The sequence below is a fragment of the Streptopelia decaocto genome (genome assembly GCF_964273445.1).
Source record: "Streptopelia decaocto genome assembly, chromosome: Z".
Taxonomy (NCBI): domain Eukaryota; kingdom Metazoa; phylum Chordata; class Aves; order Columbiformes; family Columbidae; genus Streptopelia; species Streptopelia decaocto.
In genome coordinates, this window is record NC_138657.1 from 73,037,453 (window position 1) to 73,051,309 (window position 13,857).

A 13,857-nucleotide genomic window follows, 5' to 3' on the forward strand; every position below is an offset into this window, starting at 1 on the left:
CTGGTCCACCAGCCACACAGACGGTCTCAATTTGTGACATTGGCTCTCCATAAAGAAGTTTCCCTTCTCCTCAGTGTATTTACTTTCTGGCTTCCCTACAAGCTTCCTGGAAGGTGCTAAGAGTGAAAAGCAAAGCACCAAAGAGAGGGATCATGGGTGCCTGGATTGCAATTTCCCGTGGCTGTCAATGGAACACGCAGCAGGTCTTTTCCAATATGGTTTTATTGGTAGAATTTTTATGTAGCTTTCATTATCAACTTTTAGCAGTCCACCCTTTAAGCCCATAATTGTACTGCTAACTTCAGGCTTAATTCTCAAAAACATACTCAGGTGAAAGATTTAGTAGTTTTCTAAAGAATTATTAATTTCAATGGTACAATTCACAGTAAGAAGCCTGTCAGGATGCGTTCCTGGTCTGTTAACTACTATAAGGCATTTGATGGCACAGCTAAACCAGCCATACTCCCTACAGTTGGATCAGCTATGAAAATGCTAAACCTAATTTCAGAATCCAGCTTATATTACACAAATATATCTTAGTTATGTTGATATATCTACGCCTATACTAGCCAAGCTGCATTATAGTTCTGAGTGCATTTTGCTGCAGTCACTACAGAAATTATTTCAGTTTGCCTTCTAAATAGTTTACCTTAGACTAGGGGAGAAAGAACAACCCACAGTTCTGTATAGATTGAACTCTCTTGAACCCTAACAGAAATGTCCTGTACCTGTTGAAAACATTCTGAAACATGAAGAAAATCTTTCAGGGTTGCGTGTATCCTATTCTCGGTGCTTGAAGTGGGATCATATTTTTATGATGGGGGTATTGTCACTCTAGCGGAAAATACTCTGGCATCCCTGCAAAGCACTCCTAGGCTACACCTGACAGAGCAGCCTGGATTAGGAGTCAGTATCATCCTCGCAGCAAGATCACAACACTTGCCTGGAGCTTGGCAGGAGTTGTGGTACCTGCTACTCTGGGAGGCTACTCCAGCAGCTCTCACCTTTCACTCTCCTACTTCATAGGACTCAGAGCAGCTGGCCTCCTGTTCGGGTGATCACCTCACCAACACTGAGGTATCACCATGCTGTGTAAATACTGACCGTGGCACAGCACCTCAAACGCTGGAGAGAGACACCTACACCATTTTCCAACTAAATGAATAAATGAGGTATCAGAGATCCCTCTACAAATTAGGTCAAGGCTCCCAGAATCAGTATTCAATTTTAAGTATATAGGCTTCGATTTCAATTAATTAACTTCTTTATAAATTATATATTAAATACCATTTATATGCATATAGCTAGAAAATATACAAATTATAATTTTATAACATTATCATTAAAATAATAAAAAATAGTGAAATATATTTCACTACAGTGCTTTAGTAACATTTTGAAAGAATCCTAAATTTCTTTACCTTTCTGAATGGGAAGATTGTATCTAAAACCACTGCATCACTTAGAATTCTTCAAAAAGTCACACAGCGTTTCTATTTCTTTCATTCTTTTATCCCTCACATGATAATTAAAAATGAGACACAAACATGATAATGCACAGAAAAGAAAGCCATAAATCTCACCTGGAAATCAGGTTTGAAGATAAGATTATGGCTTCACACTGTTTTGTATTCCCGTAAAATACAGCAAAATGTAAATCCTGTTTTGGAAATACAGTTCCTATCGCAAATTAATTCTGGCATTTCTTAGGGTTGCTACTTGCCAACAGAAACAACTAGGTACACGGCCAGCATGACTTGCTAAATTTCACCTGACTTGCCTTATGGTTGCATCCCACTCCGAGCAGGCTTCTTCCAGTGTTACGAAACATACCTGTGAGTCCAGAGACATTAACCTCCTTCCCTTCTTCTTTGTCTTCTTCTCTTCTTTCTTTGCTACTTGGGCTTTTGGCTTTTCTTTCTCTTTTGACTCTTCCCTTTTCCGAAGCTCCTCTACATAGGCATCATGGATCACCCACTGAGAGACAGACAGAGGCAGGACCTCATTATGCTCCAGAAAACAGCCATCTATACCATCACAAAAATGTGATAGTCCTCACAACAGTAACATTGCCACTGGAATTCACTGAAGGCAGCTGGCTTCTTGCACAAAAAGCTCAGGATTGAAGCCCAGGATTTGTAAAGCTCGATGGTGCATGTCTTACTTTTTAAGAACACATTACATTCATAACAATATCTTTCCCCAACTCTCTTCTTGGTGCTTTGACTGTATGTTTTTTGTAGGACTTTCTGTTTGGCTAATTTACCAGTGTTTAATAGGCAGCATGCATTAAACATCTGCTTTGTGACATTTCTTGTGTGCTGTTGGAAAATTAAATTGTAGCTGCATAACACAATTTAAATCTTGGACTCCAACTCTGCAGCATATGATCAAATGGAAACTGAGATCAGTTTTACATCTTCTGCTATGCCACATGCCAGGAACATCCTACTTGAGTAGAACCAAAAGAAGCAATTTTTCTACTAATTCATTAGTATTGCAGTACTAGTATCATATCTGAAGCAGGTACATTACTTTCAAAACAAAACAAAAGGAAATCTAATTCTGACATATCAGTTTAGGAGAAGGAGTGTGATTCAAACGCAAAATATAGAATATTGGAATAAAGAAAGGTGGCAGAAACCTTTAGTAAAAAAAACTCTGCATTGTGCTGTAAATTTGCAGGCAGAAATTAGGTGGGAAGATGTTCCAAACATCAGGGAATGGACAAAGAAGATGTGATGAGAAGAGTAAGAGAAGGAGCAGAACACAAAGCTTTGGAAGAGGAAATTATGAGCATAAGGAAGAACAAGAAGGAAAAAAAGGTGAGGAAAAAAAATGTTAAAATATTATTTTATAACCACTCAAATTTTCAACAGAACAAAATAAAACAAGGGAAAACCATTCTTCTCAGTTTTCAAACATTTAATGCAAAATGTTAGCAACAACCTGATTATTTTAAATAGCTCTGTTCTCTCTAATTCTGGTTGTCTCCTTGTCAGAAAAAATGAGAGGGAAGTGCAGTTGGAGGAAGGGAAGGAAGATCTCAGGCCAGTTACTGATTTCAAGTTCAGGAACAGACTGGGTTACAGTTTTCATCTTGACAGAAACACCTTCACTCTGTTTCCTATCAGTTTCCTATAAGAGCATTTCTAAAGTTGCTGCCATTACCTTACTCTTTCTTCTGGATGTTCCTGTGGTACACTGGTAATGACACTTTTTTTTTAATACCAGCTTGGTACACTGGTTTGAAGCAATACTTGCATCAAACACAATACATTTTGCAAATATCTGAGGATTAATCAGCAGAATTGGCTAGATTGCCTTTCCAATGAAAGCTATAACATATTTCAAGTGCAAAGTGTCATGCAAAATATTTTCTTTTTATATTTTTAAGAGATGGAGAAAATACTATATAAGAGTTGTGGAAATTTTCATAATGAATAAACAGGCACATTCCCACTAGATAAAACAGATCTTAGTCTATTGCAACAGGTTTAAAGCAGGCCTTCCACACTCCTTGTGCTGTACTTCTCACTGGGTTCAGCTTCAGGCTTTAGAAAACTGCTTTCATATACAACTGCCAAGTGACAGATCAATTAAAAGCAGATAGAGACATTTGACCTTAGAAACATAAACCATTAGCAAGTTAATCCAGTAAGGCAGAAAAAAGGGCCACCCTAGTTTGCTCTCAGATTTAAACCAGAGATCAAAGCCACAGTATGGGAGTTCATTCCACTGCAAGGAATGCAAACATAGGGATTTGGGTTTTTTCCTTTCTCTCATTTCATTTTCCTGAATTTACTCTAAAAAGAACTTGGAAAATAAAAAGAATATACCTGGTTAATATCGTCTGATAAAGTTTTACAAGGTGTAGGTTCCGACTGACATGCTCTATCCTGAATAAACAAAAAGCATAAAAACATGTAATCTTTGCATTGAAACTCTCTGCAGTGACATAGTCTGGCTGTGAAAACAGCCTTCTCATAGCCAGTAGTTAGAATAATATTGATCTAAGATTAATTCAACATTCAAACGACTCCCAGAACACTGCACAAATATTATTGGTGATCATGCAACTACAAATAGATTTTCTTCTGGACAAAAAGAAGGTTCACAAGACCTTCTGATTTTTTTTTCCCAACATACTTAAAATATTTAATTTCAGTATTTCATTTTGAAGGACTTGAAATTGTTTGTTTCATCTCTACCATTTGAAACATTCTGCTGCTGGTTATGGTATCAGTTACGACATTCTACCAAATTTGAAAAGTTTTTACTTACATATTAAAAACCTGCATAGGAACAGCAGTCAAAACGAAAGAGTTGAACAGAATGATAATCTATAAACAATTCACTTGATGTTACTGAAATGTTTTTATTACCCTCACATCAACATTCTGAAATAAATGAATATATTTGTGTGAAACTTTAATTTCATTTCATGGAATTTTCTTTGAAAAAACTGTTGTGTCAGGACATTTTTAAGAAGCTGCCTGTAGCATTTCACTAACCTCTGAAATGAAGCAATCTCAGAGGTGGAAACTGCACAGATTGTGCAGTACACAGCAGCACTTCACAGCTATTTAGGGTCTATAATTCTGCTTTCAAGGGCAGAATCACACAGAAGCACACAAGCCACTCTCAGTAATATCAATGGGAAGAGAATATGCAGATCTAGCAACAGAGAAATAACAAATTCCATGGCCTCCGCAGGGATTTTTGAAAGATGCAGAATCTTAGCTCAGACTGCAGTGAGCATCCCACTCTTGGATAAATTCACCTGAGATCCTCCATCTCTACTAGTGGGCAGAGATTTCCTTTTAGGAAATATTCTTAAATCTCCCCGAGCCCATCAGACGTAAAGGCATCGCATTTTAGGTGCAATAGCTGCAAGAAGGCAGGCAGGCTCTCTGGGGAAGCTGTGTATACTCTAGATTCCAGGGCAGCAAGGAAAACAAGACAATTTTCTCTCTGAAACTTTTACCTCCGATCCAGAAAGCTCATCTTTGAGCACTCAACTGGGGACCAACATCACCAGTACTGCTCAGTCAGGAGGCCCTGTGAAGACACCCTCATTGGGAATTACTGAAGGCCTGTGCTTAACACAAGCATCAATACCTTTATCCTTTTGACACAGGTGTGTGTATAACCCTGCTCCACAGGTAAGAATTGAAGTACAAGACCGTAAAGGAACTCTCTGCCAAAAGGAAATTGAACTCATGGAGTCCAAGCCCCCAGCTACAACCCTAACCATTGCTCTATACTTTTTCAGATGAGAAAATATACATTAAAAATGTTATATCCAACTAGAGGTTTAATGATTTACAGTAGCACCAAAACTTCTTATAGGCTGTCCAAGAGTCCATGAGGCAAGAATTTTTCTGTCATCATTTTCATGACACCAAATGCTTTACCATAGTAAAACACTGGTTTTTGTTTTTGATTTTTTTTCTCCCAATAGTATCTACAAAGATAGCAAGAAATAACACAAACATAGATGATCCACATGCCCTCCCAAAGACAAGAACCTCCAAGTCACCAAAGGAAACAGCAGCATACCCGCACAGGGTATCTGGGTGTCCATGAAGGTCTATCAATGAAGTTGAACTGGTTGGCAAGCTTTCGCTCCTTCACTGCTGGGGGAGGAGGCTCTTCAGCATCTGCTGCCTCAGCTGCTTCTGCTGTTCCTGACTCCTCTGCCTCTGCCTCTCCCTCTCCTGCAGCCTGCAAGAAAATTAAGCAGTGACTCCACCCTGAAAGAAACACACACTTTTTCCTTCTCCAGAAGCACTACTTAGACTGCTCTGTTTCTGCTGCCTAGTGAAGGAGATTGTAATTCAAAGTTCAATATTAAAGATGGAAATAAGGAGACTTGTAGCAAACAGAGCAAGGAGATTCTGGATCATTACCTATACAGGAATACAGAAAAAAAAGAATTGAAGTTACTTTAAAACAAAGCCCAACATGAGTGAGATAAAATAGGACGACTACCAGACCAGAAGACTGTGCCAGAGTCCCTCTAACCAGTGTTTTTATTTCTTTGCTAGACAGTGGGCTTTATGTGAAACTAGTTTCAACTTGATGCCAAGGCCTGACACTGTGTGGATAAGAACTTCTCATGGCATATTCCTTTCCTGATCAGCCAACTGCCTTTAAATCTGGCTGCTCCTCATTTCAGGCAGTTATGTCTGTTGCTTTCATCCATCCAAATTTTGTTTTTCACCAACTTCTCTTTCAGGGATGGACATGCTGTCCAGGAAGACTCCAGATCTCAGTAAATTACACTCTGTCTTGATAAAGACAGACCTGGTGTGTAGTGACCTGTTATCTCCCTACACAGCTTTGCCAGCCCAAAAAACAGCAGGAGGACCCCAGCTGTTCAGTAGAATGTGCAGGGCCTCACCTACAGCGGAGACACCTCAGGCATAAAAGAATCAATCACAGAAGCTTCTCAATAAGCCCATTTTATAAGAAAGTAATTTCAAATCTAATATTAAAAAGAAAATGGACAGCTTTCAGCTGACTATGGAGAATTACCTGAGTATCTTCTGTTCTTTCTTCATCTTTAATCGCTGCTTCTTCAGGTGCAGCAGCAGAAGTCTCAACAGGAGCCTTTTCTGATGATACAAAGGATAAGTGAATAAGTCCAGGATAACAGGACATATTATCCCACATTCTGCAGACCCTTCTGCCTTCTAAAGCATTAATATACAGAGGCATCCTTTTTCTAATGCCATCTCATTAGACAACACAGTAACCAATCCCCAAATTGGAGAGTGATTGTTTCCTCAAAGCCACAAAAGGAGACAATGTTATTACTAGAATGAAACTGCAGTAGCTCTAGCTGGGCTGGAATAAAAAATCTAATTTCAACTCAAATAAAACTTCTGAAATCCACTTCTGAACTGAGTAGCTTTGTTTCTGGGTATCCCTTCAGCTCTGGAACTTTCTGCCCTTCAAAAATGGCTGCAATTATGTACAACCCATGAATCAGAGAATCACTGAATCATAGAATCATTTTGGTTGGAAAAGGCCTTTAAGATCATCGAGCCCAGTCATTAACCTAACGCTGCCAAGTCCACTGCTAAACCATGTCCCTAGAGCCTCTTCTACGTGTCTTTTAAACACCTCCAGGGATGGTGACTCAACCACTTCCCTGGGCAACCTGTTCCAATGCGTGATAACCTCTTCTGTGAAGAAATGTTTCCTAATATCCAGTCTAAACGTCCCCTGGCATGATTTGAGGCCATTTCCTCTCATCCTATCACTTGCTACCTGGGAAAACAGACCAACCCCCTCCGTGCTACAACCTCCTTTCAGGTAGTTACAGACAGTGATAAGGTCTCCCCTCAGCCTCCTTTTCTCCAGGATGAACAGCCCCAGTTCCCCCAGCTGCTCCTCATCACACTTGTGCTCCAGACCCTTCACCAGCTCCATTCCCTTCTCTGAACTCTCTCCAGCACCTCAATGTCTTTCTTGTAGTGAGGGGCCCAACACTGAATGCAGGATTTGAGATGTGGCCTCACCAGTGCCCACTACAGAGGAACGATCACTGCCCTGGGCCTGCTGGCCACACTAGTTCTCACAGAATCATAGAATCACAGAATGTCCTGATTTGGAAGGAACCCACAAGGATCATCGGGTCCAACTCCTGTCCCTGCATATGACAACCCCACAGTTCACACCATGTGTCTGAGGGTCCTGTCCAGTCTCTTCTTGAACACTGTCAGGCTTGGGGCTGTGACACCTCCCTGGGGAGCCTGTTCCAGTGTCCAGCACCCTCTGAGTGAAGAACCTTTTCCAAATAGCTCTGAAAATTTCAGTGTTAGTGTTCACATGGCTCAAAAAGCATGCACCATTTTCTACACTGTGGCAAACATCTGGTTGATTTTTTTTTCTGTTTTTGTTTCAAAATAGGAGCTGTTCAGCTCTACGTTGATGAAGCCTGATCATTCCCTCATGTTGAAAAAGTGGTACCAGTGCCTACCTGAAAATTATCTTAGTTTCAGATAATATACCTACCTGCTGCAGTAGTTAGTTTGATACTCTGCCGTTTGCCTTCATCTGAATCTTTGGGTATCAGATTTCCATTCAAAGAGAAGTGAATGGCCATTTGATCCACATGGCTTATTGGCTTGTACAGTCCATCCTACAAAGAGGAAAAAAACCCAACTAAATCAGTGTGGAAAAAATATTTTAAACCAGAAATACTGTGTAGCCAAAACTGCTAAAGCTAAGACAATCCATAGTGATAAATATATGGTAGTTATTGGCATATTTACACTGAATTTCTTCCAGCAGGTATTTATAGATCAGGATACTGAGAGCCACAAATTACAAATACAAATAAAAGAAACAAGAACATGAAACTCCTAGTTCTCCACAACCACCACAGCAGGTGAGTTTAAATACAGTTCTAGTGTATATCTGCTACACAGCACTCCCTAAGGGATTCTCACATCTTCTTGTGCTGAGGTGCCTGAATGAGTTGCTGTACCTACAGAAGAGCAGCACCATATGCAGAGAGCAGCTCTGATCTGGAGACAGTATAGGCTCCTAGAAACGTGTCCAGGTTATAAGCACTTTAGTAATTCAGATATTTGATGCTAGCTTGATTGGCACTTGCTTGTGGACCACAGTACAGTGCAGGCATGCACCTAGGCTCAAACCGTGCATTAAGATTTTGAGCTGCACCTCAAGGCAATCAGAAGCCACTGCAGACCACAGAGGCTTCAATGGTTTCTCCTTAAAAATATGACTGCTTTCTGTACGAATCACAGCACAGCATCAAGCCCATTTCAGTCACTGTGGAAGACTTGAAGATATGGATCACTCATCACCTGTTTCTGTCCCATAAACAAGGAAAACAACAACTCCAAAGAGAAGAGAAAGTGACCTTATTTGCTTCCACAAGACTGACTTCCTTTCTCTGGTGATCTCATGTAATGGTTGGTCAAACTAGTTGCAGTAGCACAGAGATGAGACAGGCTCAGGAAGTTTTTACCTGGTTGTCTGTTCCCTACCTAAGGTTGGGGACAATCCAATGCCAGAGCCAGATAAGCTGTCCTCATGGCCTTTCTTTCAGGGGGTGTAACCCTTCCGAGGGACGAGTGGGAGGCAAAGCCATCATCCCACTCTCCCCCTGCACCAGCCTGTGTTGCTACCTGTAAATGCAAGGAGGAGAACGCTGCTCCAGTGAAAGGTTCTGCACTCAGAAATGTGAAGGTGTGATTCTTGGATGTTCCCTAGCAGTCTTTGATGCACCCTCCCCTGCTCACTCCTACGCATCACGAACAGAGCTCCTGTCAGTGATTTCACAAAGCACATTTCTGAGCTCTCCTGTAATTCAAACAACAATCTTGATGTGAGGATACTGAGGCATAACTATCTTGCAGACTGAGTAAGGATTGCCTTTTGTCCTCTAACCACCACAGAATAGAAGAAGTTACTTCCTGAAACTAGCAGCACTAATTATATGTTCACTGCAAGATCTTGATGAGTAATTGTTATATCCTACTTCTCAATAAATATTACAATGATTTTAGACTTGTACTCTCTGCAAAAACCCTTAAGGAACCATTGGCAGTAAATATGTAACAAGATGAAGTCACATTAAAAGGAAATTTAGCTGGTTAAGATGAAGTCACGTTAAAAGGAAACTTACCTGGTTATAAATAAAAGGAAAACACTGTGCCAGTTAATTGCAAAAAATCCCATCCTGGTTCTACAGGTCATGCCACACTTACTTTAAAGCTGTATCTGATGATATTCTGGGGAGCCTGGGGATTATTAGCTGTCAGGACACGTGTAATTTCCTCTTTCAGTTCCTTTGGAATGGAAACAAAATAGTATCATAATAAAGCTCCACTGTTATTGCAATGTACAGCATACAAAAATTTATACTCAGTTCTATTCAGTTTGCTCCAGATACTTTGCGTGCTGCTGATGCCTCCACAACAACAACCCATGGAGCCAAGCTAGCTCAGGGTGGAACAGTCATCTCACTTCCAACCATAGTATTTTAATAGGCTTACTTGAATTCTTTGGCTAATATGTTAATTCTTGTCTAAGCTACGGGAGCACTTGAAAAACGCTAGCTGTGTTCTATGGGACAAGAAAGACAATCTGTGTCTTGAAGCATATACTGTCCAAAACATGAGTACGCAATAAGCTCAGTAGCAGTGCTTGCAGGATCGTCCACTGAGAACAAAAACCAGCACTGGTGTCAACTGTTTTCACTACCTGAGTGAGGGGAAGTATGTACAGCTTCCCTTTGAGAGCTACTTGGAGAACAGGGAGTAATGCTAAAGCTTTATGTGGCAGTGAGAAAAGAGACAACTGCAGCTGGAAGAGTGACCAACTACAGTCCTACTGAACCCAAGCTGAGAAGAAATGGCCATGAAACTGCAGGACACCTCCCTGTCCTGTGTATCACACACAGGCACCTGAGAAGCTCAGGGTTGACTCTGGTGTCCTCTCCAGCACCATTCAACTCCATGCAGTTACACTTCCTTAAGCTCAGAACTGTGTTTCAAAGCATATTCTCCCCATTTTCCTGCTGGAAGCCATTTCAGTTTATATTGCAGATACTGTACATTAGTAAGTACTGGAGTCTTACTCCAGAATCAGAACAGGCAAGAGGTAGGCTTCAGGTTATGGAGTTTTTTACACATTCCATGACAACTACAGGCACTGTTTTACTCACAGCGTCAGTCAGCTCTAGTTGATCTGGGGGCTTGACTAAAATATTTCCTGCTTCATCTACAACTTCTACCGCTTCAGTGGAGACATCTTCATCCTAGTACAGGAACAGCAAGTCCATCAGTGAACCCAGACTGTGATTGTTTTGCTCCCTCCCAAAGCAGTACTTCTCCAGGCATAGAGCAAGGAGGAAAAAACAGCATTTCCCAATCCATCTGTGCTTTGAGCAGAACAGATAACCTCAAATGGCAGGCCCAAATCTGAAGACTTTTGAACGGCTACACTTGCCAGCAAGAGCTCAGTGGGCTGGAGGAGCTGCTGTCTGAAGATAATTCCTGGCCTGTAACAAAACTGGAGTAACTCCGATAACAAAACTCAAGTAACTCCACTTCAATTTCCCTTTAAAAGTTGGCACTTCTGAATCTTTTGACCACTTAACACCCAAATGAGCCACACTTTAGGATTACTCAAAGGGCACAAGTCAAGGACCTGCAATTACTTCTGAAGTGTTATACTATAAGCTACACTTGGAAATTAGTTCAAAGCTGCAGGGAAGCAGCTCCTGGAGGCATGTTAACTATTTTCTTCCAAAGGCCAGCAGACTGCATTGTGCAAACACAGAGAGCTGCCCTCCTTGGGTTGGGTTTGGGTTTATGTCATGATATGATATCGTTAACAGGAAAAGGAATCTCTGTAGGGATGAATTTCCATTAATAGTTATTACAGACAAACTGCCAGAACACAAAGTTGCTGATTAAAGCATTTAACTGCTTTGGGCAAAATATCTCCCTCAGTTTGAAATGCATAATGGGTTGATTTAAAATACATCAGACATTCTTTTAAATACAGTTATCTCAGGTCATCTAAACTTTACAGCCCTATGGAGCTGCTGATGAGCCCAGGGTGTAAGTGGAGGCTGGTTGCAGGTAGCCTTTGCTATCTGCAGAGCACCACAAAGGTAAAGAGCACAATGCTGTGTAAAAATGTGCAGTGGCTGAAAGTAACAGAGAATTCTGCGTATGCCAGGCACACAGAGAAAGTCACAGGCTGCAGTCTTTTCTTCTTTCCTCAAGGGAGCTGAAATGAGGCAAGTTGTAAGGACGGTCGGGTGCTCTGATACACAAGAGACTGTGACGGCAGAACAGTTGTCTGTGGTTTAACACTCCTGCTTGTAGGACATTTATCATACAGAGTGTGACACCAGTTAGTTCAGTGCTGTTTTCCCTAGTGAAGCAGATTAAAAGTGTTGGGGGTTTAACATTTTTATTTATGGTTTTCATTTAAAGGTAAATAACTTCCCATTTTTAAAGGGTCAAAAGAGGAACATTTAACAAGACTGTGATTTGTCCTAAGAAAGTGAAAAACTGTTTATCACCATGCCCGTTTACAGGCAGGTAAATTATCCTTTTTCTATCCATGCCAATGGAGCTAAATAAGAGGAAGGTGAATTAAATAAGGATGTTGTGAACACTTATTTGCCCAACAGTAAAAACATTATCATGAGGTTAACAGTCAAAAAGTTAATACTGTTTTCTCTAATGCTCGTACTTCTATGTTAACTAAGTGAATATGAGCTACCTTTTGAATTTTCTAAACCACGCAGGCAGTTTTATCACAGTCATTGTCAGCCTATGTTTTGGAATTTACATCCCAAATGTTTTGTTTTCAAATTTTCATTTTGCAGTTTACCTAAATTGGGCTTTTGTTTTAGCTGCCATTTTTATTCTGACTTGTGAGTGTAACTCCCTTCTCAGTGGAAATCTAGAGCAACCTCTTACTGATAAATCAACTGGAATGTTACCAATTCCATAAAACATGCTGTTGTTCAGACTGAATCCAGTTTGCATCTCATACATACAGAAGAGAACAACATTTTTTAAGATTCATGGAAATGTGGATCTTACCCGTCTTTTATACGCAGGTTTAGCAGGCTTTGGTGGTACTGGCTTTCCTCCTGAAGGTCCACTTTGGCCCTGAAGCAAGAACATATCCAATGTAAACCTTCAAAGCACCTTGTTTCCTAATTTAACCAAACCAGAATAAAAGTTCATTGTACGTACTAATGCTTGCTGCAATGGTATGTTTCAGATGCCAAATATATCAGTATTTTGTCTATAAATAATGTGCATGAAAGGCTGTCACTTTCATAATGGTGGTTGAGTTCTCCATCCCTTGGCGGTGTTTAAAAGATGTGTAGATGCGGTGCTTAGGACCATGGTTCAGGGGTGGACTTGACAGTGTTAGGTTAAGGGCTGGACTCAATGCTCCTAAGGGTCTCTTCCAACATAAATGATTCTGTGATTCGGTAATTCTAATTGAAGATGGTAGTTTATCAGCATGAAGAAACACTATGCCCTATCTTTGTTACTGCCTATCTGAGATTCATACCTACAAAGCCACAAGTGCTAAAAAAACATAAAAAACAGTGATGAACAGCTGGGAATTTAACCATTGTCAACCTTCCCAAGCACATTACAGCACACAATTTTTTTATTACGAGCTTTAAGGAAAACAGTGAAATAGTTGTTTACAGGGAGCCTTATAGGGTATTTCTAAGGGAGATTACCCAGAGTTTAAGAAATAACAGACTGGCACCAGTGACAAGGCTTTATGGAAATTTTACTGAAAGTGGAAAGGAAACGAAGAGGATCCTTTTGAGAAGATGCTGAGGGACAGAGAGGACCAAGAACCCAAAAGACACAGTGAGATCTGATAAAGCAAACAAAGGAAATGTTAGAAACTTTGGCAAGAGCAGTTTCAGGGTGTACCCCAGAAAACATCGAACGAGATGAATGACAAAAGCAGAGGAGTTACTTGGGAAAAGTGTTTGACTTTGTGACAGGAAAGAAGGAGATACTAGAGGAGAAGAGAAAAGGAAAACAAAAGGGTGGTGGAGAAAACTCCCATGGGTTTATTGATTTGTGGAGCTTTCTCCAAGGTGCCCGCTCAGCTTCCCACAGGCACTTGAATCAGGAATGCTATCCTTTTTATTTCATATCAGTGGATCTTTTTCCCCACAAAGTTATGCTGTCATTCTGGAATCCATGAGCATTTTTAGCATGGACAACTTCCGCTGCAAGGACTCCCATGGTACAACTACATGCTAATGCCACGTACCACCACTTCCTTTTTAAGTCTGCCACTTACAACCTT

The 13,857-nt window shown here is 40.5% G+C and overlaps 1 protein-coding gene across 2 annotated transcripts in view; it reads right to left on the bottom strand.

The window, feature by feature from the left end:
• DNAI1 (dynein axonemal intermediate chain 1) overlaps window positions 1-13,857 on the bottom strand; it is a gene marked incomplete at its 5' end in the record, with an annotated part of 150,475 nt that overhangs the window by 126,235 nt on the left and 10,383 nt on the right. Inside the window, 8 exons of one of the 2 annotated variants that reach the window (XM_082075449.1) lie at window positions 1,834-1,977; window positions 3,840-3,899; window positions 5,563-5,727; window positions 6,541-6,620; window positions 8,026-8,152; window positions 9,750-9,830; window positions 10,709-10,801; window positions 12,609-12,677. In XM_082075449.1, the coding sequence (XP_081931575.1) occupies window positions 1,834-1,977; window positions 3,840-3,899; window positions 5,563-5,727; window positions 6,541-6,620; window positions 8,026-8,152; window positions 9,750-9,830; window positions 10,709-10,801; window positions 12,609-12,677 (819 nt within the window). Of the gene's footprint in view, window positions 1-1,833; window positions 1,978-3,839; window positions 3,900-5,562; window positions 5,728-6,540; window positions 6,904-8,025; window positions 8,153-9,749; window positions 9,831-10,708; window positions 10,802-12,608; window positions 12,678-13,857 lie in introns of those variants that run through there. The other variant, XM_082075448.1, reaches the window with a different exon arrangement.